This window comes from Theropithecus gelada, chromosome 10 (genome assembly GCF_003255815.1).
Source record: "Theropithecus gelada isolate Dixy chromosome 10, Tgel_1.0, whole genome shotgun sequence".
NCBI lineage: Eukaryota > Metazoa > Chordata > Mammalia > Primates > Cercopithecidae > Theropithecus > Theropithecus gelada.
Genome location: NC_037678.1, coordinates 69,053,538 through 69,076,824, shown reverse-complemented (window position 1 = coordinate 69,076,824; position 23,287 = coordinate 69,053,538). Strand labels below are relative to the sequence as shown.

The 23,287-nt window shown below is 58.5% G+C and overlaps 4 protein-coding genes across 5 annotated transcripts in view; 2 read left to right on the top strand and 2 right to left on the bottom strand.

Moving 5' to 3' along the window:
* Positions 1 to 274: 274 nt before the first annotated feature.
* On the bottom strand, positions 275 to 17,572 carry NECAB3 (N-terminal EF-hand calcium binding protein 3). Of its 2 annotated transcripts, XM_025399048.1 has the most exons (13): positions 17,328 to 17,552; positions 15,503 to 15,527; positions 13,799 to 13,907; positions 12,803 to 12,828; positions 12,491 to 12,588; positions 3,432 to 3,568; positions 3,072 to 3,190; positions 2,840 to 2,919; positions 2,684 to 2,737; positions 1,906 to 2,018; positions 1,660 to 1,737; positions 1,124 to 1,215; positions 275 to 1,038 (listed from the first exon to the last, which is right to left on the bottom strand). In XM_025399048.1, the coding sequence occupies exons 1-13, from the start codon at positions 17,466 to 17,468 to the stop codon at positions 1,010 to 1,012; spliced, it is 1,101 nt and encodes a 366-aa protein (XP_025254833.1). In that variant the 5' UTR covers positions 17,469 to 17,552; the 3' UTR covers positions 275 to 1,009. The 2 variants fall into 2 exon arrangements, with proteins under 2 accessions (XP_025254833.1, XP_025254832.1); XM_025399047.1 differs by having other exon boundaries at positions 2,684 to 2,919; positions 17,328 to 17,572.
* C10H20orf144 (chromosome 10 C20orf144 homolog) lies at positions 5,498 to 7,097 on the top strand. The gene is made up of 2 exons (XM_025399052.1): positions 5,498 to 5,679; positions 6,715 to 7,097. The coding sequence occupies exons 1-2, from the start codon at positions 5,554 to 5,556 to the stop codon at positions 7,048 to 7,050; spliced, it is 462 nt and encodes a 153-aa protein (XP_025254837.1). The 5' UTR covers positions 5,498 to 5,553; the 3' UTR covers positions 7,051 to 7,097.
* Positions 9,641 to 11,669, top strand: ACTL10 (actin like 10). Its single transcript, XM_025399049.1, has one exon. The coding sequence runs from the start codon at positions 10,652 to 10,654 to the stop codon at positions 11,387 to 11,389; it is 738 nt and encodes a 245-aa protein (XP_025254834.1). The 5' UTR covers positions 9,641 to 10,651; the 3' UTR covers positions 11,390 to 11,669.
* A 1,230-nt stretch (positions 17,573 to 18,802) lies between the features above and the next one.
* Positions 18,803 to 23,287, bottom strand: part of E2F1 (E2F transcription factor 1) — a 12,745-nt gene continuing 8,260 nt past the window's right edge. Inside the window, exons 4-7 of the mRNA XM_025399046.1 lie at positions 21,335 to 21,487; positions 20,551 to 20,665; positions 20,230 to 20,455; positions 18,803 to 20,105 (exon numbers count right to left, since the gene is read on the bottom strand). Of these exons, the coding sequence (XP_025254831.1) occupies positions 19,858 to 20,105; positions 20,230 to 20,455; positions 20,551 to 20,665; positions 21,335 to 21,487 (742 nt within the window). The 3' untranslated portion in view covers positions 18,803 to 19,857. The remainder of the gene's footprint in view (positions 20,106 to 20,229; positions 20,456 to 20,550; positions 20,666 to 21,334; positions 21,488 to 23,287) is intronic.

Sequence of the window (23,287 nt, the reverse complement as noted above, 5' to 3'; positions counted from 1 at the left end):
CGGAGGAGGCTCTGTGTGGGTGACACCAGAACCCCTGTAAAACCTGCAGAGACACATCACCCCTCCCTCAGGCAGGACCCACCACCAGCGTGTCAGGGCCGGGGACCCTGAAGTGGGAAGACTTGTGTCAGCTCCTGTGAGCATCCACTCTGCAAGCGTAAGGGCATGAGGTGGGAACCAGGGGGCTTCCCAAGAGAGGTGCCCCCCTGGAGCTTTTGGCCTGGGAGGTACACAGGCCCCGCAGCCCAGACCTGCGAGAGACAGGAGGCGACACTGGAAGGGACCACTGCCTTTATTGCCTCTGTGCTGGGGTCCCAGCCTGGGCTTCAGAGGCCTCTGGGGGCAATAGGTGACCCTGGGCCCAAATTATTGCTACTTGGCCAGGTCGCCTTGGGGCTTCCCATAGTGCCCTGAGAATGGGTGGGGTGAGGGCATGCAAATGATAAGAAAATGGCATGCAAACCAACCCAGAGGCCTCTGGCACATCCATGGGTGCTGGAAGAGTCAGAGCCTAGTGGCCTGGGAGGGCAACAGGGGCACCCAGGTCCAGCCCAGCCTCAGGGGCAAGGTTTGAGGGGTTGGGTCCCTGAGCATCAGCCCTGCTTCTGCTGCTAGCTGGGAAGGAGCAGAAGCCTGGCCCCAAGACAGCGGGAAGAAAGCAGGACCCTTGCTAGGCAGCCAGATGGCCCAAGGCCCACCCACACAGGGACAGAACCTGCCCTGGGTCGCTCAGCCAGGAGGGACCAGAATCCAAGTCTCCTGAGCCAGGCAGAAGCCAAAGTAGCTTGGAGGCTGAAGTGACAAACAATAAAATACATGGATAAATAAATCAATAATAAATAGAAAGCAAGCAGCCCAGTCCCTGATCCCTGGGCTGAGAGCCCTTCCACCAGGCCCAGGTCCAGGAGGAGGCAGGCCCTGGTCTTTGCGTTGGGTGGGCTGGCCAGGGCAGAAGGCTCCAGAGGGAGGGAGGCAGGGTCCCGGGGTCCTCGGCGTGTGAAGGTCTGGCTCAGTTGTTATTCATTATCCACCAGGAGGCTGGGGGTCAGAGGTCGGGGGGTCAGGAGCCCTCAGGAGCCCACTGCCCCTCCCAGGCGACAGTGAGTGGGGGTCTGCCGCACACCTGGGAAGAACACAGTGGTGAGGGTGTCCGGAGCCCGCAGGTGGTCGATGAGGACGCGCTGGAAGGCCTTGCTGCAGGGCGACTGCTGGTGCCTGCGGAGAGACGCAGGCTGCCATGACCTCGGTCTCCCTACTCCTGCCCCACCCTGCTGCCAGGATCAGACCCCGGCCCTTCTCACGCTGCCTCTGAAGCCTCAGTCCTCTCCCCTTTGACACGAGGACGCTGTGCAGGTAGAACGAAGGGCACCGCACACAGTGCTCGGCATAGGCATTGTCACATGCATGGTGACAAGTGTGTGTTCACTAAGTGCCTCCTGTGTCCCTGTGCTGTATTCAGCTCTTCCCAGTCACCTCCTTTAGCCCACAGGAGTTGGAACTGTTATCACTTCCATTTTGGAAAGGACTCGGGGGTCGGGCAGGTGGGGTCACTCATCTGAGGTCACAGAGCCAGTGAGTGGGAGAGCAGGATTAGAACCCTGGCCTGACTCACTCCAGGGTCACAGTCCATGGTGTTAGCGGCCAGACTGGCACTCATACCTTCTCCAGGAGGCCTCATCCTGCCAGAACTCATACAGGGTGAAGGAGGCACCGTCCGGCATCTTCTGGGCAGACACACTGCGGGGCCAAAGAGATGGGCAGGCCAGGCCAGGGCTGCCACCACCTCTGCCTCCCTGGCCTGGGGTCTCATGGGAGCCCTGGCCCAGGACATCCAGCCCCAGCACCCCTCTCTGCCCCAGCACCTCTCCCCCGCTCAGCCATCCCACCTGCCAGCTGGGGACTCACTGCAGACAATGGCTCTGGGCCCCTGTGAAGTCCACATAGCAGCGCAGGGCTCGGTGGAAGTCCTGCAGGCCTTCCTCTGCCACCTGGACCTGCCTCTGGGCCACGAGGATGTGCTGGTGGGAGAGGCAGTCGGTCAGCCGGTGTGGGGCTGGGCGCAGGGGAGGGACTGGCCGTGGCCTCTAGGAGATTCCCAGCTGTTTTTTTGTTTGTTTGTTTTTAAGACAGGATCTTATTCTCACCCAGGCTGGAGTGCAGTGGTGTGTGGGATCATGGCTCACTGCAGCCTCTACCTGCCAGGCTCAAGTAATCCTCCCATCTTGGCCTCCCAAGGTGCTGGAATTACAGGCATGAGCCACCTACACCTGGCCCCCAGCCTTCTTGACTGATGCCAGATCCAACCTACCCTTTAGCTGGGTTCCTGCTGCCAACCTGCCCCCCAACCTCCCTGTCTCCATTGTCTCCCTGTCTCCAAGGGTGCTGCCTGATCCAGCCACTGTCCCTCCTGCAGTATGCCACCACTTCCTTCCTCCCCCCAGCGTCCGTCCACACTGCCCCAGACCTGGCTTTCAGAAATGCTGACGGGGAACCAAAGCCCAGAGAAGGGTGGCGGTTCCTGCAGGTTCTCAGAACCCGCCTGGTTCTCGGCACCTGCCTGCCAGGCCTGGGGGCGGGGCACATGCGCATTGCAGAGGGTGGGCGCAGCTGGCCCCATGAACCCCCAATTCATGAGCACCCCCAGACATGGCCATCCAGCCGCTTGCCCCTCTCCTGGGCTCACCGAATCAGGCCCCTTGGCCAGGTCCTCTTCATGCAGGGGTTCCAGCCGGGGGGCCTGTGAGGGCACAGAGTATGGGCCGCGCCTCCAGCATGGGCCTGGCTCGGGTGGATACCAGGAGGGTCCTCCCTCGTGGGGCCCTGGCCCCATGGCCCTCACCTTGCACTCGAGCTGGTCGATGAGCTCCTGGAGGCGGTTCACCTGGAGCTGCCACTGCATCTCAGCCTCTGAGCTGTGCCCTGTGGGTGGGGCCCGTGCAGGGTCAGGCAGGGGCCTCTCAGGCCTGGCAGGTTCTCAGAATGAAGTAAGGGGCAGTGAAAGAGCGGGGCCTGGGGGAAGGAGGGATGCGGTGCCCGCCTTGGCCAGGCCTCCCACCCCGCCCCAGGCGCACCTGTGTCAGAAGAGCCGGGGGACCAGGTGGATGACCGGCTGACGCTCCTCAGGGCCCGGCGTCCTGTCCGCCGGCTGCCGGAGGGCCTACTCTGCGCCTCCACGCTCTCTGCATCTGACCTAGAGAAAGTGAGGCTCACAGGGCCGAGGACTGGGGCCCCAGGACGGGACAGGCCTGGGTGAGGAAGACAGGCCTCCTGGGACTCTGAGGCCTAGCCCCAAAGCCAGTCTCATCTCACCCCACCATGGCTTCCCTGCCCAAAAATACAGCCTCTAGGATGCTGAGACTGTGGGGATTTGGAATGGGGGTACAGTGGGCGCTTGTGCACTAGCCCTGCAGGTCGGCAGCGCCCTTACATACCGCCAGCCACGGGCCTGGGCCTCCAGGGTATCTGACGCCCCCTCCAGCGAGCTCTGCAGGGCTTGCAGCTGGCTCACCGTCTCCCGCAGCAGGAAGCGCGTCACAAACTGGTCCACCTTGGAGGCTCTCTCGTACGCCTGCGGGCCAAGGGGGGACGGGTCAGCATCTCCCAGCATGGGCATTGATCTCTGAGTGGGTCCTCTGCCTCTTGCCCATCAGAGCAGCAGTGGCGGTGCCAAGAGCAGGGGCACGTAAACCCGGCACAGGCAGGAGGGTACTGAGACCCGATGGGCAGGGAGGGTCTAGATCCCTCCTTGTCCGGGCCTGGCCTCCCTCCCCGGAGGTGTGGAGCCAACTCACAGCAGGCATCTGCCTGCCGACGTGCCTGGCTTTTCTGGACTTCACGGCCCCTTCCCCGATGGGGCTACCACCTTCAGCATTGTCATAGCCAGTGAGTCCCAGGCACAGCTAGGCTGGGTGGGGCTGTCACAAGGTATCCAAGGGCCAATGTTGACACGAGGCAAAATGATGGCCTGGTGTGGCCCCAGACTCACAATCTACGTGTTCACTCCCTCATTCATTCACTCATGCACACAACACTGGATGCTTTTTACTAAGAGCTGCTAATAAAGACAATCAGGTCACCGTCCTCACTCACACAGACACACACACACCCCCCCGCTGGCACTGACCCCAACCGCCACTGCCAGCCTCCTCTCAGCCCCTCTCAGGGCGGCAGAGAGGCAGGGAGGCTGCCCACATGTTAGGCCCGGCGTGGCCCAGCATGGGATTCTGAGGCTTCTCAACTACCTTCACTTCCTGGGGCTTCCGTTTCCTCATCTATCAAACAGGAAAGATGAAACTCAGCATATGGAGCTGCGAGAAGCTCCCAGGAGTTAATTCCTGCACAGGACTCAGCCCAGGGTCTGACACATAAGCTCTCAATGCTAGACCTGCCAGCCGTCTATCGTCAAGGGTAACACAATAAAGGGCCTGCCACTTACACACCCAGGAGTCACAGACGTCCTGAGAATTGCCTAACCCCCACCACACACACACACACACACACACGCAAACACACACGCGTGCGCACCAGAGTGGGAGTCCTGGGGAGCTGTGGTCCAGGTGCCTGCCCTCTTCGAGGGGACTCCAGAGGTCCCATCCATCAGAGATTTCATCTCCTGCCACAACCTGCCTCAGCTCAGCCATCAGATGGGACCTCCTGGGCCAGGCTTATGAGTTAGGAGACAAGGACAGAGAAGAAGGTGGGTCTTTTCATTCTCAGACAGGCCAGGGTTTCTATCTCCATGAAATCTTTCCAAAAAATTCCTTTTTGGGTATTTGAGATGATTAGTTTCTGTTGCTTGCAACCAGAGAACAGATAGAAGCACCCACTCAGAGCCAGGCACTGCTACAGGAAGAATTTCATTTAGTCTTTTGTTTTTCTGAGAGAGAGTCTCACTCTATCACCCAAGCTGGAGTGACATGGCATGATCTTGGCTCACTGCAATCTCTGCCTCCCAGGTTCAAGCAATTCTCCTGCCTCAGCCTCTTAAGTAACTGGGATTACAGGCCCGTGCTGCCACACCTGGCTAATGTTTGTATTTTTAGTACAGACAGGGTTTCACTATGTTGTCCAGGCTGGACTCAAACTCCTGACCTCAGGTGATCCACCCACCTCCGCCTCCCAAAGTACTGAGACAACAGGCATTAGCCACCATGCCGGGCCTCATTTAACCTTTGTAACAATTTATAGGAACCATAATTGACCCCATTTTGCAGATGAGAAAACAGGCCCAGAGAGATTTATTACCTGGGCTAAGGTCACATAGTAAGTTAGTGGCAGGGCCAAAATTCATACCCAAACCACAGAAATCCCCCTCTATTGGCCACTAAGCACCTTACATGCATTGCCTCATTTATGATCATTAGCCCAGTTTTACAGCTGAGAAACCAAAAGTGACAAAGTGAGTGGAGCCCAGATTCACCTTTAGGCCCTGGGAGGCGGTGCTCAGAGCCTGCAATTGGTGAGGTCAGCCCGTGAGGTCACAATGTTGCCAGGGCCCAGGGGGCAGAGCAGACGGAGTGTGGGCCATGGTCCCCAGTGGTGACCAGCCCTGCCATGGGAAACAATAGTTCCCACAAAAGGACCAAAGCACCCAAGCAGGCCCACAAGGAGAGGCCAGCTGACATGGACAAGGCCTGGTGGAAACAGTTCCTCAACCACCTCACTCGGAAGAAGCCGACTGTGAGTGTGGGGGATGGGGAACAGGGCTGGGGAGGCAGATGGGGGCCAGGGAAAGCTGGATAGGTGGGTGGGAGTCTAGGCCTTGTGTGCAGAAGTCCTAGGGGGTGAGGGAGGAATTCGAAAATCTCTCCCAAGGATGAGGATCCCAGGGGCCCATATGGGTGTGGATGGGGGTCTTTTCAAGGTGGCTCACGCCTGTAATCCCAACACTTTGGGAGGCCAAGGTGGGTGGATCACTTGAGCCGAGGAGTTCGAAATCATCCTGGGCAACATAGGGAGGTCCCATCTCTACAAAAATAAAAAATTAGGTGTTTGTGGTGGCGAATGCCCATAGTCCCAGCTACTCAGAAGACTGAGGTGGACTGCGTGAGCTCAGGTCAGGCATGCAGTGAGCCGTTGACAGCACCACTGCACTCCAACCTGTAGGACAAGACCCTATTTGACTCAGTCTTTAAAAAAAAAAAAAAAAAAAAAGCCCAGAAAGGAGGGCAGAGATTCCAGAACCAGAAAGTGGATGAGACTCGAGAGCCCAGGGAGGTGAGCACGAGTGGGATTCTCTCCCAACCCTGGACAAACGGGTGGAGGTCCCAGCACGGAGAATCAGTCCTAGTTGGTACTACTGAAGCTAGGGGCAGGTGGGATTCCCCTGTGTCCTCTCCCCAGCTCCTAGGCTCAGAACTTCCCTGCCTCCCTCTCAAATGAACAGAGGCCCTGGACCAGGCAGGGGTTGGGGGTGCTGAGAGCCCCCGACATCCCAGGGCCTGGAAGGGATCTCATAAACTTAGACGGAGCTGGTCTCAGGAAGTCAGCCTGGGATGGATGAGGGTTTCCAGAAGGGAGGCGGAGTCCAGGGCGCCACGCAGGGAAGGGAGAGCTTCCCCGAGGCCTGAATTGGACAGGGGTCCCCTCCAGCCCTATGCATGGGAGGATGACAGGACCCGGTGGATGAGGGTCCCAGGAGGAGGGCGGGGCGGCCCCAGGTCGTGGGCTCGGCCCTGGCGCGCTCTCCCCTTCACGCTCCTGTTCCACCCCCAGACCAGGATCGTGCTGATCCTCCCCCTGGACAAGCGACAGCCGCTGGCCAAGGCTGGGCGAACGATTGACTACGCGTCAGGCGCCGGGCTGGGCTCCCCGGCGGCACCCAGCTTGCGCGGAGCCGGAGAAAGCGGCGACCGCGAGCTGAAGATGCCGGTGCTGCTGCTGCTGCTGCGGCAGGAGGCGCGGCAGCCGGAAGAGGGCGGGGCCAGGGCAGCGCGGAGCTGGCCGCGGCTGCGCTCGCGCCTGCGGTCCCCGGGAAAGGCTCCCAGCGAAGCCGGGCCTGCCAAGCAGCAGCCGCGCAAACGGTGCCGCTGCCCTCGCCCGCGGCTCTAAGCGCTTGGCCCAGACCCCGCCCAATAAAGAGTGCGTGGCAACCCTGGAGCCTGTGAGCCCTGTCGGAGGCGTCTGGGAGGTGGAGTCGGGCTGGGCAAAGCTGAGCCTAGGAGCCGCACAGGGGTGAACGGGGCGTATTGAAGGCAGAGCCACCGCCACGTCTGTAGCCAGGGCTGTCTTTTGCTTTCTCCTTACATGTGCCAAGGGTCAGAACAGAACCCCACACCTTGCTACAGTGGCGGGAGGCAGTTTCCCTCCCCCAACACTCCAAACCCAGGTCACATCCCGCTCAGTCTGCAGGCTCAAGGGAGGTGGGCTTGGGCAAACCCAGGCGTGGCCACGCTAGTGAGGGGGACCTGCTTCCGGCAAAGCCTGACATCCCCCCACAGTCCCAGGCCAACAGGCACCATCCTGGGTAAGAACAGCCAGGGCGGCAGTCAGCTGGGGCAAGGCCTGAAACGTGGATTCTGCCTGTGGACGCACCCAGGAGAAGCTGGAAGCCCTCTGGCACCTCACTCCTACACATGGTACTTGGTAACCCCAAAGCACTCAGGCCCTCCAGTCTTTCCTCCAAGGTACCTCTGTCTCCCAACCTACCCTGTATCTCCTTCCCCACATGACAAAGACTTCTTCCAAACCACTCACCTGTCTAGAGCAGCTCACTCCCCTGCTCATAAGCTTTCAATAGGTCTCCATTACCAACAGGGAAAAAGCCCACAGCCTCAGTCTCACTCCCCAAATCACTTAGCAGCAGCCCTGCCACACTTTCTGTGTGGGATCCTGCTGCTGCTTCTCACTCTCCCAGGTCCCAAATCCAGCTCCACACCCAATGCCACTCCTGGCCTGCTGAACCTGCAGCCTACCTTCCTGTCACACCCTGGTGACCAACCTCAGGATGCCCTCTTTTGGGGGCAGATGCAGCAGGACTGAAGTCCCAGCTCACTAGAGCCACCAGCCCAGCTTCTGCTGAAGATATACTTTTGTCACCGTCACCATGATGAACATCTCCTCCACCTTGCCTGCACCAGGCTGGAGGCTGCATAACATCACTCCTGCTAATTGTGAGAACTGACTCTTCCCTACCATCCACGTGGTAACAATCAGGGTAACCACCTTCTTCCATGGGGCCGCACCTCCTGCCCATACAGTGATTGGCCCAAGCTGGTCCTGTCAGCCCCTCCCCCTAGGACTGTAGTTCAGGAACTGTAGGAAACCATGCTCTCTACTTGAACATGCACAGGCTAAGTCAATCTTCAGAATAAAAACACAATGCAGGCCAGGCACAGTGGCTCACGCCTGTAAACCCAGCGCTTTGGGAGGCTGAGACGGGCGGATCACGAGGTCAGGAGATCAAGACCATCCTGGCTAACACGGTGAAATCCCTTCTCTACTAAAAATACAAAAAAATTAGCTGGGCATGGTGGTGGGCGCCTATAATCCCAGCTACTCTGGAGACTGAGGCAGGAAAATCGCTTGAACCTGGAAGGCAGAGGTTGCAGTGAGCTGAGATCATGCCACTGCACTCCAACCTGGGTGACAGAGCGAGACTGTCTCAAAAACAAAAAACAAACGAACACCACCACCACCACAATGCAGTGCACATCCTGGGTTCCCTACAGCCCTGCAGTCAGATTCTGTTCCTGAAACCTGATTTCACCCTTGCTCTTGGTATCTATAACATATAAGATCCTTGTAATAAAGTCCTTATTTTGGCTTACATTCACCCGAGTCTTCCACCTGCAACCAAATCGGTCCTGAAGAGGATGAGGCTTTGCTGAGACAAGAAGTGGCCTCTTTCCTGTGTGGTGGGATTATTACTACCTTTTGGAGAAAACCAAACCCAGAGAAAGATCAAGACTAGGTTACGACTGCACAGTGAGTCAGCTTCAGAACTGAGTCTTGCTGGGTGCGGTGGCTCACATCTGTAATCCCAGCACTTTAGGAGTCCAAGGCAGGTGGATCACCTGAGGTCAGGAGTTCAAGACCAGCCTGGCCAACGTGGTGAAACCCTGTCTCTACTAAAAATACAAAAATTAGCCGGGTATGACGGTGCGCGCCCGTAGTCCCAGCTACTCAGGAGGCTGAAGCAGAATAGCTTGAACTCGGAAGGCAGAGGCTGCACTGAGCTGAGATTGCAACACTGCACTCCCAGCCTGGGAGACGAAGACTCTGTCTCAAAAAAATAAAAACTGAGTCTCAAATTCAGGCCCACGTGAATCCATCCATGGAAGCCCCTAAAGGTAGGGCCAGAGCCTGTCGGGGCTCTTCAGGGAAGCTGTAGATCTGTGACTAAAAGCTTTTTCTTCAGCACTGGGAAGGTAAGGGCCACACATCTGGCCAGAGTACATCAGATAACTCTAAGTGGTTTGAGAAAGGAATCAGATTGATTGTGCTGGGCTGCTAAAGCCAGACCCCTGGATGCCAAAATCACTGCCCTTGGCTCTGACCAGGAGAGAGGATGGGTCCACGGAGTTGTCATAGGGTAGGGGGCTGTGGAAGGGCAGCTGCTGGGGAGTGAGGTCACAATGAGACCAATCCAAGTTCTTTTCTGCCTTCTGACCAGCTCCTCCTCCCTCCACAACCGGGAACTTCCGTCAAGCCCAGGTGAGAGGTGCCAGGAGGCTGCCTGGGTCCCCAAGGGGGATATATGTCCAAACAGCCTTACCACAAGGCCCCTTCGCCTTCAAAGTTCTGCTCCTCCTGGGGGCTTCTTAGGATCTAAAAGGATCAGTCCTAGCCATCTCGTCAGCCATCTCAGCAAGCGCTGACGGGGAGGAACAGCAAAGGAGAGGCGAGTCCTGAGAGTGTGGGGGCCCAGTGCAAGGCGTGGAGCCTGGAGCCCGGCGCCGGAGGAAGACGAAGAGGGTGAGATGCGGCTGGAAACCAGCCAGAGCAGAGACTGAAGCCTGAACTAGGGGCCGGGCCTCAGGCCTAGGGACTAGGCACGAGCTGAAGAGGTGGCGGAAGGCCCGGAACAAGAGGCGGGCCTTTCAGACCAGAGGGCGGAGCCAAGAGCTGAGACGGGTGGTGATGTGATCCAGAAGAGGAGAAATTTAGGCCCCGGAGGCAGAGCCAAGGGCTCAAAGGGACCACTCCCTAGCACAGAGGCCGAGAGGTCTCGGGCCGACTAAGCCGAGTGGCACGAAGGAGCGGAGCCTTCAGCCCCGGGGCTGAACGGAGCCCGAAGGTGGCGTCGCTGTCGGGGAGCCGCCGTGTGCACCGACCGCCCTCCCTGGGCCGCATCGCGGTGGTGGTTGACCAGGGCTCGGGTTTCACCAAGGCGGGCTTCGCGGGCGAGAACCAGCCGCGAATAGTGCTGAAGAGCTCCAGCCTGGTGCCCAGCTGGGACCGGCCGGTGCTGCCCGGCGCGCTGGGCTGTGAGCTGGCAGGCGGCGTGGCGCGGGCGCACCCCATCAAGCACGGCGTGGTGGCGGACTGGGAGGCGCTGGAAGGGCTCTGGGAGCGCCTGCTGGTGGGCGGCCTGCGGGTGTGCCCAGAGCAGTGGCCTGTGCTGGTGAGCGACTCCCCGTCGGCGCCACCTGCAGGCCGCGAGAGGGTGGCGGAGCTGCTGTTCGAGACCCTGGCAGTGCCCGCGTGCCACATGGCTAGCACCGCGTTGTTGGCGCTCTGCTCCACTGGCGCGTTCAGCGGGCTGGCCGTAGAGGCGGGCGCGGGCGTGTGCCACGCCACGCCCATCTACGCGGGTCACTCGTGGCACCAGGCCACCTTCCGGCTGAACGTGGCAGGCAGCACCCTGTCGCGCTACCTGCGGGATCTGCTGGTGGCGGCGAACCCTGACCTCTTGCAGCACGCCCTGCCCCGCAAGGCCATCACACATCTCAAGAAGCGCAGCTGCTACGTGTCCCTGGACTTCGAGGGCGACCTCCGCGATACCGCCCGCCACCATCCGGCCAGTTTCAGCATGGGTAACGGGTGCTGCGTCTGCCTTAGCAGCGAGCGATTCCGCTGCCCCGAACCCATCTTCCAGCCAGGCCTGCTGGGCCAGGCTGGGCCGGGGCTGCCCGCGCTGGCCTTCCGGGCGCTGCAGAAGATGCCCGAAACGCTGCGGACACGACTAGCAGACACCGTGGTGCTGGCCGGTGGCTCCACGCTGTTTCCTGGCTTCGCCGAGCGCCTGGACAAGGAGCTGGAGGCGCAGTGCCGGCGGCACGGCTACGCGGCCCTGCGGCCCCACCTGGTGGCCAAGCATGGGCGTGGCATGGCTGTGTGGACTGGCGGCTCCATGGTGGCCTCCCTTCACTCCTTCCAGCGCCGCTGGATAACCCGGGCCATGTACCAGGAGTGTGGCTCCAGGCTGCTGTACGATGTGTTCAACTGAGTCACTGGGGGGTGGCAATGCGGTGGGGGACAGCTCTCTATCTAAAGTCAGGTGTTTGGAGCTGGCAGGGTCCTCCTGGAGGTTGGAGCTGACTGGATGGGTCACCCCCAAACCCTTTCTGGGCCAGGAGGTGGTATTTGGGACCCATGGGACCCTCATTTTCAACTGCAATTTGAATCTCCCCAACCTCTGCCAGTTCAGAGAATGCCAGTCCAGCTGCCTACCCCCAGGGCCCTACTTTATGGCAATAAAGGTGATGCCCCCACTTGTGTCCATGCCACAGATATGGGAGTTCCTCCAACCCCTCGTCATGCCAGGCCCCAAGGGGCAATCCTTTGAAAAGCTACTAAATCTCATGTGAAAGTCACCAGCAGGAGGAGCCCTGTGCCTAGCCGTGTGCTCAGGTCAGCTGACGATGAGTGCCTGCTTCCCCTTCTGTAAAAAGTGGGGTCAGACACACTCCCAGGCCTGCTCACTCCCCCTTACAAGAGCCATGGAGCAAAGGGAGGTGGTGATATTTCTTGAACACACAAAGGGATGGGCGGCTTATTTTTTGGAAGTCACCACTCAAGGGCCTCAAGCCCTATCAGCACTGTTTGTGCTTGTGCATACACGTGTCCACATGTGCACACAAACGCATGGGCGCTCACATACCTGCCTACTCACGTATGTCCTCGGGCCAGGCCCTGCCCTGTGAACCTGTGAGCACAGCCTTCCACACCTAGCCCAGCCCTGAATGATATCCCACGGCAGTTGTGACAGGCCAGCAACTAAAGCACCAGCAGCCCCTAGTATGAAGCACCTACTTACTGTTTGCCAGATATTATTCTGGGTGCTGGAGACAGAACAAAACGACAAAAATCCCTGCCTTCGTTCTCACTTGTCACAGTGATGTATGGAGAGCAGCTCTATTGTTACGATGGTTTACAGATGAGGAAACAGGCCCAGAGAGGTCAAGGGGCACAGCTACAAAGTGGGAGCCAGGATTTGAACCCAAGCCCCTAGCTCTATAACCCTGACTCAAGACTGTGGAGGATCCCACAGCACAGCAGATGCCCGCTGCCTCACAGTGGGCCCCCCACCATCAGCCACTCCACTCACCAGCTTGGTGGCATCCATGGCAGCGAGCACTGCACGGTTCAGCGATTCCAATGCAGCCAGCACCGGCCGGTAGACACCCAGGTGCTCTGCGAAGTAGTCTGCAGGCAGAAGAGGTGCTTGAGGGTTCCTGGACCCCCACCCATCTACCCACCCTGGGATTCTGGCCCCCTGGAATTCCTCAGCAGCCAAGCAGGCCTTATATCCTGAGCTCAGCCCAACCTGTCCCATCAGAAGACCAGCAACAGTCCCTTGCCACACCTACCCTGGGGCCCAGGGTCCCCAGGAGACAAGAGCTCCCATGGGCCTACTCACCACACAGTTTTTCCGTTTCTAAATTGCTGCAGGGAAAAGAGAAGGCACGCTTCAGACCTGGGCCTGGTAAACTGGGACTACTGGGGCCAATGCCCCACCTCCCACCCACCAACTCCCAGCTCAGTCTAACAAGGAGGCCACTTCTGCTCCGCCCCAGATTAAGTTGCTCCTGCAGACAGAGTCCTTGCAGGGTCGGAGAAAGGGTTCTACTGCCCCAACTAATCACTCTGAGGGCAAAGATTCAGACCCATTCTTGGCTTCCAAGAGGATCTCAGGCCAGGGGAAGACGGATGTGGACACAGGCCAACGAGAAGTGGTCAGAGCTGCGAAGGGGAAGCCAGGTGCAGGGAAATCCAGGGACAGCACGGGGTATTTAGTTGATAGGTTAGGGAGGGTTTCCTAGAGGAGGAGCTGCCTAAGTGAGGCCCTGAAGGACAAGGAACTGGCTGGGGAGTCTGGCCAGGAGGGGAGGGGGAGTACTGTAGACCAAGGTTCCAGCCCAAGTCTCAGGAACCTGAGACTGACCCTCAGGAAATGGGAGAAGGGAAGTAGAGGGAGGTACAGCGGTTCGTGCGTGTGCACCTCTGGAAGCAGGCACGGGGAGGAGCATGCACACTCCTGCCAAGACGCGTAGATGTGGGAGCACACAAGGGGTAGATGGTGTGCGTGTTCGTGCACTGCATTCTTGGGTGGAAGCAGGCGGGGCCCAGCTGTCCCCAGGCATCCTCGGGTCACTGTGGGAAGCGGGAATGGGGAGCTGAGCCATGGGTGGTGACTCAGACTTGGCTATTTCGGGGTCCCAGCTGGAAGCAGTGTAGTGGGCAAGGCTGTAGCTGGAGAGGGGGTAGGTAGGCGGGTAAAGCTGGAACTGAGCCCCGGTACCTTTCTCCCTGCCCCCTCTTCCTCGTCCTACAAAAGGAACCAAGGCAGCAGAGGACACAGTGGGGTAAAGACAACCCGGCCTGGCATCTACCCACGGCCCCTTCTCGTACTCACTCGGTAAGATGCCCATCAATGCCGCTGAACAGTTCCTGCAGCTCCCCCGGGCTGAGAACCCCATCAGCAAAGTAATTCTGGAATTCCTCAAATGAGAGCTTCCCATCATCTGGTGGCAGGGGGAGGACAGGGAGCAGAGGAGGTATCCCTGACCCTGACTGCACCCCTGCCACCAGGTCCAGGGCCCCAAAGGCCTCGTAGCATCTGACAACCACCTAACCAGGTGGGATGGGATTCTGAGCTCAGTGGGGAGCCTGTTTGGGACAAAAGGACTGGGGTCCTCAAAGGTGTCCAATGAAGGCAACAGAACCTACTTTGCAGGCACCAAAGGGACAGGGCAGTACACAGCATTGGGTAGGAACTCAGTAAACGTTTGCCAAACGAAAAAACAAGCAACAGGCTGTGACATGGCCACAGTGTGGCAGGGCCTAGACGTCACCTGGAAGGATTTGGGGACCAGCCTCACTACAGGGCACAAGGAACCTCCACTCTCTGGACCCAGGACCTTCACAGAGAAGCCACAGGGAGGCAGATGGAATCTTCTACTAGCTGGAGCCTCTGTAGGCAGCAGCAGGCTGGCTCAGAAGGGAAGGAGCTCCCCATCACAGGCGCATGTGAGCAGAGGCTGGGAGCACTTATGTGGCACAAAGACATGGGATGTGGTCTGAATGATACGTGAGGTCTCTGAGCAGATGGATGTGGTGAGCTGAGCTGGAGGAGAATCTGAACCTTCACAGACAGAATGCCCTGGTCCAAGTGAGGGCATGTGTCCTGATCAATGGGTTGGGACAAACAACCCCCATCAATGTGAAGAGACCCACGGAGAAGGGCAAGGAGTGGGGACAGGACCCCGTCTCTAGGAGGATGAAACACAAGAGGGCATGAAGACCCAGATGAAAGGCGTCCCAGGCTGACTGCAGCGCTCAGACCCTCCACCGGCCACACAGGGTACAGTGGGCTGCTCCAGGTCACCTAGGAGGAGCAGCCTGTTGCTGGATGGGTCCCCTAGGGCTCGTGCTTTAGCTTCCAAGGTTCTCCTAGACCAGGGTCTGAGACTGCCCGGGACCCAAGGCAGGAGGAGCCGACTCCTTTGGCACTGGACCCAGCTTTATCCTTGCCCAAGGCGTGGGTTTAGTTGCGTCCTCCAAGACCTCCCTGGTCCAGATGGTTGGTCACGTGACAAGTTACTGAGCCTTCTAAAAACCTGAGTAAAATCTCCAAAAAGGTCTCACCTCCATTACCTCACTCTTCCAAGTGCCTCACACAAGGAGCCTGGGACTAAACACTGCAAAGACCCAAGTTCAAGCCTATCAATTAAAGGCTGTGTGACCTTAGGCAACCTGCTTCACCTCTTTAGGCCTCTGCTCCTTTATGAAATAGGGTGAATTCCAGTCTAGCTGGTGGTTGCGAGGACAACAGGAGGCCATGAAAAGGAAGTGCCCATCACCGTGCCAGGGTGCTGTGTGAAAGTCAGCCCCTACCTCTAGCCCCTGGCCAAACCACATTCCCGCCACTCTCCATCCTGCCAAACTTGGCTGAGAACAGCACCTCCTCTGGGAAGGACGCCTTGATTGATTCTCCTGTTTTGGGCCTCCAAGATTTGTCTCGACTCTTGACTTCCCACCCAACCTTCCAAGTCTCCCTGGGCCTTCTGGATGCTTCCCACCCTGCCCCACTGTGGGACCCAGGGGAAGCCACACTCACCATTCTTGTCTGCTCTGCGGAAAACCTAGAGGACAAAGGGACATGGGGGGAACTGTGAGTGCCACCCAGGAAGCCAGAGGCCCCCACTCAACCCGACAGGGTCCCAGCTGGCTGGCCTACCCCCTGCCTTGCCTTTCCTCCTGCCCAGCCTGGTCCCAAACCCCCTGCCCAGCTCAGCCCTGCAGGAGCTTTTCCTGCAAGCAGGGCGCAGGAAGAGCACGCAGCGGGTGCCACCTCCACTCACTTCTCCTGCAGGGCCTGGCCTCGTTGGGGGTGCTCCTGGCCAGTTCCCTGCGTCCCCACCTCCCACACCCAGAGTGCAGCCCAAGTTCTATCTAATACCTCAGCCCCTGGCACGGTTCCAGCATGAGGAAGGTTGAGGAAATGGGCCCGCTTGCGGCCCAGGAATCCTGCACAGCCGTCCTAGACCTGAGCCCCGAGCTCTGCTGTGTGGCCATGGTCTATCCCAGCTGCCCTCTCTGAGTTGTTTCCTTGCATGCTGTTGAAGACAGCAGGCAGTGGCTACTCTGTCTCTGCAGGTGTCTGAGTTACCCACTAGCAAATAGATCAGGAGCAGCTGGGGTTAACTCTTTCAGGGCTGGGGCTTCCTATGGGGCTGACAGTGAGGACCTTTGGCAGGCATGTGTGTACACACACAAGTCCAAGGGGGAGTGGGGGTGGCAGAAAGCAAGGTCAGCAGATTTCATTTATGAAGTGAAGATGAAGAGCAACAGAGGCAAAGAGGAGCAGAGTCAAGACAGGTCCCCATCTCTCTTAGTGACTTGCTCCCAGGTCACCCAAAGCAGCCCAGCAAAGGGGAGACTGGCAGGCCTGGCAAGCAGGGGTGGGCCAAGCCTGGGCTGAGAGCCCCCATGAACTCCAGGTCCTGAACGCCAACCCCCTCCAAGATCCTGTTTTTTCAGCGTCAGCAGGGCTCAGAAAGACTCTAACCTCTAGCCTAACTCAGAGAAGCTCTGCCACTGGCTGAGGGACACACAGCAAGCCAGGGAGGCCCAGGTGGGGTAGATGGAGATCTTGGGAGCGGGGAGGGGTGCTAAGCTGGGAATGGGGACACCTGGGGTCACCCTGTTGTTCCCCTGCCTCCATGACTGACCTGGGACATATCCCCTCAGGCCTTGGTTTTCCTACCTGGGAAGAGGGAGGGTCAGGTCCCTTCCAGCCAGGGATGTGGTCAAGGTGCTGAGTCACTAGGGGCAGTGGGAAGGGGGCGGGAGACAGCTTTGCCTCCCTCTGGAGTTGGGGCATGAGGGGGCCAGGACAGAGCGTAGCACAGGTGGAGAAAGGGCTCAGGGCCGTGGCTGGTGCCCATGGGGGCTGCAGGGCCACCCGTGGTCCCATGGGAGGGTGACTCTGTGCAATCCTTACCAACTGTAGGACTCTGCTGCCCTGGAGTGGGGCCTGAAGGACTCTGGGGGCGGCACTAGAGTCAGAAGTGAGGGGACCCTTGTGCTTCCAGGCTCCCCTTCCCCAGTCAGCCCAGCCTGCGGCTGCTACAGAGTGGGGTGACGGCTGCTGTGATTGTCGACAGCTCCCCCCCAACACCAGACACACAAGTGGGGTGGGCTGAGGGGTGGGGGGCAGCAGGGGTAGTGACACTGGAGCAGGGACAAGCGGAGACATAGACGAGACAGAGAGACCGAACAGGGGACACAAAGGCAGAGAGGTCAAGAGAAAACAGAGACAGCAGGGCCAGAGAGAGAGGCAGAGACCCAGAAACAGCGGCGGGGCCCGAACAACCCCAGAGGGTGAGACTAACAGAGACTCGGGCGGGGAGACACCGCGAGCACAGCCCGCGCCCACTCACGTCCTGGAAGAGCGCGTGTCCGGCGGGCCCGGGGTCTGGCGCGAGCTGCGGGTGCCGCGGGGGCTGGGGCGGGGGCTGGGGCTGGGGCTGGGGCGCGGGCGGCCGGAGCAGGCACACGGTGAGCAGCCCCACGCACGCCATGGCGCCGCCGCCCGCTCGCTGGGGCTCGGCTGCGGTTGCTCCCGACCCTGGACGCCGCGGCGGACTCGGTGGGGCTGGGGGCCGCCCCTTGGCGCCGGCGCCGACGCGCGGGCTCAGGCCCCGCCCCCGCCCCGCCCCCGCGGACGCCGGGTTCCGGGTCTGGAGATTGAGCGCCGGGTTCCCTCGCCTCAAGGTCCAACTCCAGCGTCGCGGGCCTCCGCGCTTCCGTGGCCACGGCGGAGGGGGAGGTGCCCGAGGGTTCGGGTCCCGCGACGGCCTGCCGGGAGCAGAACCTAGGGGCTGCGCGCCCACCCGGAGGGACAGGGTGACCAAGCCAGTGCCGAAGAGTCAGGGTGATACGAGTGGGTAAAACCCACCAGGACTTCACCTTTCGGGGCGTCTGTATCCTCATTTGCAAAAATGGTACCGGTAGACACCCTATGGGATTGTTGGGACTCATTCAGTGTCAAGTGCTTACAACGGGGGCTGGCGCAGAGGAAGCCCACAGGTCCGTGTGGCCGACTCCCAGGCATCCCGACGCCCGCCCTCTCTGGCACTCAGCGAGGCCCTTTCCCCTCCCCTCGGTGGCTTTGGCCCTCCCTCCAACCCGTTCTCCACACAGCAGCCAGGGGGAGCTTTTAAGATGCGAAAGAGGTACCACTTCGGTCTCCAGTGACTCCTTGGCCCCCGAATAAAGCTTAAGACTGAACGCCCCGCTCCAGGAGCACCACTCTGACCCTCACCTCAGGACCGCAGCCACACTACTTTCTCCGGTCCTCTATCCCTCTCCCTCCTGCCCACCCCCGTCGTGTTCTTTGCTTTTCTTCCTCTGGTTAACTCCTACCTATTCTACAGCGCTGAACTCAAGCACGCCTTCCAGGAAGCCTTTCCTGATTTTCTCATTTAAGTAGATCTCCTTCAGACCCTGAGAGCACCAAGAAGGGAGGTAACACTCGTGTCCCCAGAACTGCTAAATACCTGACACAGAACCAGTCCACTGTCATTTGTTGCATGTTTACTAATGTCCAGAAACGTCTGGAAGGAAGACAGCAAACTGAGCACAGTGGCCTCTGGGGCTGGGAAAAGGAGAGGCCGCTCATTACGCTGCACTTCGGGCAGCACTGAGTAGCATTCTTGGCTTTCTACAAAAACCTTTACTGGATCGGCTTTTGAGTTAGGACCAAAATAGCAATGAAGCTGACCTTTCTTGGAGTTCTGAGACTCAAATCAAATCGAGCAGGGACGGAGAGAAGGGAAGCGGAGAATGGGCATTTCCCCAGCAACCTTGGCCTCTCCCGCCCCGAACTGTTCCCAACAGAGTCCCAAAACCCGACCCAAACGTCATCAAAATATTTATTAAAACCAAAGCAGGAGGGAACAGAGCTGTTAGGAAGCAAATCAAAGTGCAGATTGGAGGGTGGGGCAGAGCAGTGGGGAGGCAGGCGCTTCAGACACCGCAGGAGGGACCACAGGGTCTGGGCTGGGGGAGGCCTTCACCACCCCTCCTGCCCACCACATCAGTGAAGGTCCCCCACTCACCTCTCCCATCTCATATCCATCCTGGGGGGCAGCTGGGGCCCTGAACTGGCCCCCTGGAGAGGCCCCACCCCACCATCCGTCCACCCATGGCTGTCAGTCAGTCTGTCTCCCTCCCTCACTTTCCCAATAAATAAATCACCTAGGCCTCAGCTCCTTCGGTGTGGGGCAGAACAGCTCAGGGACCCCTGTCCTTGCTCAAGGGTAGAGGGAGTTGGGGTATCAACCCCAAACCCCTCCTCCCCTTTGCTGATTCCCCAGGCTTGCCAAAGAGGCCTCGATAAATAAATAACGCTCCATTAAAGCTTCAATCAGAAAAAAACCTTTAAGACAGAAGTGCTCTCGCCGTCCTACAAGCCCAGCCAGCCAAAGCCTCCCCACCTGGCCTGGTCAGAGCACCAGATTCTGGGAGCAGGCACTGCCCTGGGCCTTGTGGGACCCCCAGAGCAAAAGGGCCGAAAGTGCAGTTAGAGCCCCCCCACGCGCACACATGGACTCATGCACACACATGTGGACACACTGGGGCGTGTCTGCAGTGCACACACAGGTGTATGTTCACCTTCATTCCCCGGTACATGCACACACACATGCTCACACACATTCACCCCGGGTACACACGTGTGGGTGTAGGCTGCATGCACATACACACCACAAACACAGACTCCTTCCCTTCCTGGCTTGCTCAGCCTCCTAGCGGTAGCCAGACCCCAGAGCTAGAAGCTTCTGGAGATAGGAGAGAGGGGTATAAATTAAATGTTTCCAATCAGGCTGGGAGGACGGCCAGGGACAGGGGGCTCCAGGGCTGCAGAGACAAGGTGAGCATCTCTGGAAACCCTGGTCCCTCCAAGCCCTGTCAGAAATCCAGGGGGGTGAGGTCCCCAAAGTCACAGTCGAAGAGGTCTCTGATGCCCTCGCCCTCCTCGAGGCCGAAGTGGTAGTCGAGGGCCTCGTGGGGTGGGGAAAGGCTGATGAACTCCTCAGGGAGGAGGCCGGAGAAGTCCTCCCGCACATGCTCCAGGAGCGAGTCGGCCGCCACCAGCGGGGACAGGCGGTCCTCGTCCACGGGAGCCCGCAGGCTGCCCATCCGGGACAACAGCGGTTCTGGAGAGACGGGGAGCATCACAGGCCGGGGATGCCCCAGCAGGAAGGAAGGCAGGGGCTGTCGTGCCTGCCCACCCCCAGAAGAGGGGCCCTGCCCCACCCCACCCACCTACCCATCACCCACCTTGCTCCAGGCTGAGTAGAGACTGGCTGGGATCTGTGGTGAGGGATGAGGGGGGAGATGATGGTGGTGGTGACACTATGGTGGCAGAGTCAGTGGCCCTGTTCTCCTCCTCAGAAGTGGCCTCCTGGGACGGGGTCTTCCCAGGGCTGATCCCACCCACGGTCTCCTCAGGGCACAGGAAAACATCGATGGGGCCTTGTTTGCTCTTAAGGGAGATCTGAAAGGTCTGGGTGGAAGCAGCAGGCAGGGTAAACTGAGGCCCAGGTGACTACCAGCGCAGCCCAGCCCAGCCCAGTTGGGCCTGGAGTTCCCAGATCTCACCTCCGAAGAGTCCACGGCTTGGAGCTGGGTCTCGGGAGGGGCTTTGATCACCATAACCATCTGCTCTGCAGGGTCTGCAATGCTACGAAGGTCCTGACACGTCACATAGGCCAGGGTTGGCAGAGTCAAGGACCACATGACCTTTGACTTCTAGGGGGTCACTCACTCCAACAGCTTACAAGGCAGGGCTCACACCTCCCTAGTCACTCCTGTCCTCCCAACCTCCTACCCGCTCAAAACCTACCTCATTCCTGAGTTTCAAGTTCCACATCTATATAATGGAATCACTCTACCCATTGAATCCCAAGGTAATGATAATAGCTACCGGGAACAATTCCATGTAAAATGTTCAACACAACTCCAGGCCTGGTGCTGGGAATTCATTTTTTTAGAGGCAGGGTCTCGCTATGTCACCAAGGCTGGAGTGATGTAGCTCAACCAGAGCTCACTGCAGCCTCAAACTCCTGGGCTCAAGTGATCCTCCCACCTCAGCCTTCTGAAGCACTAGGATTACAGGCATGAGCCACTGCACCTAGCCACTTTTCTTTTTTAATCCGTACAATTTCAGAATTGGATATTACTATTTCACTTTTATAAATAACACTGAGGCCCAGAGAGGTTAAGCAATTTATCCAGCGTCACAACAGTGAGAAAATGCTGAGCCAGGACTTGCAACCAAAACAACCAGAGCCCTCTCCTGAATCCAAGCCTCTCTAGTCCCACTTGGATGGAACCCCTGCCTGCTAAGCCTGCCTTCCACCCCCTACGGCCAATCCAAGGATATCGCTGGCTGTCAGTATCCTCGGAGAGCAGGCGCAGCTGCGTAGTACAGATATTCATCAGGTGGTCCAGCTGCTGCTCGCTCTCCTGCAGCTGCCGGAGGTCCTCGGTCAACCCCTCAAGCCGCCCGCTGACGCCCACTGTGGTGTGGCTGCCCCTGTGGGGAGGCACCAGGGAGGGTAGGGTTAGCAGCACTTGGCCCCTCTGGCCAGGAGCAATGGCCCTCAGGACAGAGTCTGCTGCCACCTCTGTTCTGTGAGGCCCAGGCAAGCCCTTGCTTCTCTCTGGGTCTGGTTCCTCAGCTGGGCTCCAAATCAGAGTGTCATGGGCTTGAAGTCTGGCCCAAATATAAACACCTTCATGTCCCTCAACCAGGGTGGGATAAATGATGGAACTGACATGCCACGAAATATTACACACACACACAAGCATTTCCAAGACATGCTGTCAAATGAAAAAAAAAAAAAAAGGCTGGGCTTGGTGGCTTATAACTATAATCCCAGCACTTTGGGAGGCTGAGGCCAGAGGACTGCTTGAGCCTCAGGAGTTTGAGACCAGCCTGGGCAACACAGTGAGACCCTGCCTCTACACCAAATTAAAGAAATTAGCCAGACATGGTGGCATGTACTTGTAGTCCTAGCTACAGGTACAGGGCTTGAGCCCAGGAGGTTGAGGCTGCAGTGAACTGTATTTGTGCCTCCATACTCCAGCCTGGGCAACAGAGCAACACGCTGTCTCAAACCGCACCCCCACCCCACCAAAAAAAGCACAAAAGATGCAGAATGGAACAATCTACCAAAAAATGAAAAGGCAGGTGTTTGTATCAAAGAAAGGGTAGTAGCAGGATGACTGGGGCGAAGGCGGGAGAGGGAAAATAAAACAAGTAAAAGAATAAAACATCTATGCCAGACAGACCTCACGAGGGCATGAGAACCAGGATAGTGGTGACCTGGCGGTATGAAGGCTTGGCAATGACTGGAAAGGGGCACAAGAGAACCTTCTAGGGTGTTGAAAATGCTCCTATCTTGATCTGAATGGTGGCAACCCAGATGAATAAATATGTAAAGCTGCACCAGGCGTGGTGGCTCACGCCTGTAATCCCAGCACTTTGGGAGGTTGAGGCAGGCAGATCATCTGAGATCAGGAGTTCGAGACCAGACTGGCCAACATGGTGAAACCCATCTCTACTACAAAATACAAAAATTAGTTGGGCGTGGTGGCAGGCGCCTGGATCCCCAGCTACTAGGGAGGCTGAGGCAGGAGAATCACCTGAACCTGGGAGGTGGAGGTTCAAGTGATCTTAGTGAGCTGAGATCGCACCACTGCACTCCAGCCTGGGTGACAGAGTGAAACTTCATCTAAAAAGAAAAAAGTAGAGGCCAGGCGCAGTGGCTCAAGCCTGTAATCCTAGCACTTTAGGAGGCCGAGATGGGCGGATCACAAGGTCAGGAGATCGAGACCATCCTGGCTAACACGGTGAAACCCCGTCTCTACTAAAAAAATACAAAAAATTAGCCGGGCGTGGTGGCGGGCACCTGTAGTCCCAGCTACTCCGGAGGCTGAGCCAGGAGGATGGCGTGAACCTGGGAGGTGGAGCTTGCAGTGAGCCGAGATCGTGCCACTGCACTCCAGCCTGGGCGACAGAACGAGACTCCTTCTCAAAAAAAAAAAGGCCGGGCGCGGTGGCTCAAGCCTGTAATCCCAGCACTTTGGGAGGCCGAGGCGGGTGGATCACGAGGTCAGGAGATCGAGACCATCCTGGCTAACATGGTGAAACCCCGTCTCTACTAAAAATACAAAAAACTAGCCGGGCATGGTGGCGGGCGCCTGTAGTCCCAGCTACTCGGAGGCTGAGGCAGGAGAATGGCGTGAACCCGGGAGGGGGAGCTTGCAGTGAGCCGAGATCGCGCCACTGCACTCCAGCCTGGGCGACAGAGCGAGACTCCGTCTCAAAAAA

Coding starts and splice junctions, on each gene's coding strand:
- C10H20orf144 (XM_025399052.1), top strand. CDS start 5,554: ATGGGAAACAATAGTTCCCACAAAAGGACCAAAGCACCCAAGCAGGCC. Junction 5,680..6,714: donor TCACTCGGAAGAAGCCGACT/GTGAGTGTGGGG, acceptor TTCCACCCCCAG/ACCAGGATCGTGCTGATCCT.
- ACTL10 (XM_025399049.1), top strand. CDS start 10,652: ATGGCTAGCACCGCGTTGTTGGCGCTCTGCTCCACTGGCGCGTTCAGC.
- NECAB3 (XM_025399047.1), bottom strand. CDS start 17,468: ATGGCGTGCGTGGGGCTGCTCACCGTGTGCCTGCTCCGGCCGCCCGCG. Junction 12,829..13,798: donor ATTGATGGGCATCTTACCGA/GTGAGTACGAGA, acceptor TTTTCCCTGCAG/CAATTTAGAAACGGAAAAAC. Junction 12,589..12,802: donor AGAAACGGAAAAACTGTGTG/GTGAGTAGGCCC, acceptor TTCTGCCTGCAG/ACTACTTCGCAGAGCACCTG.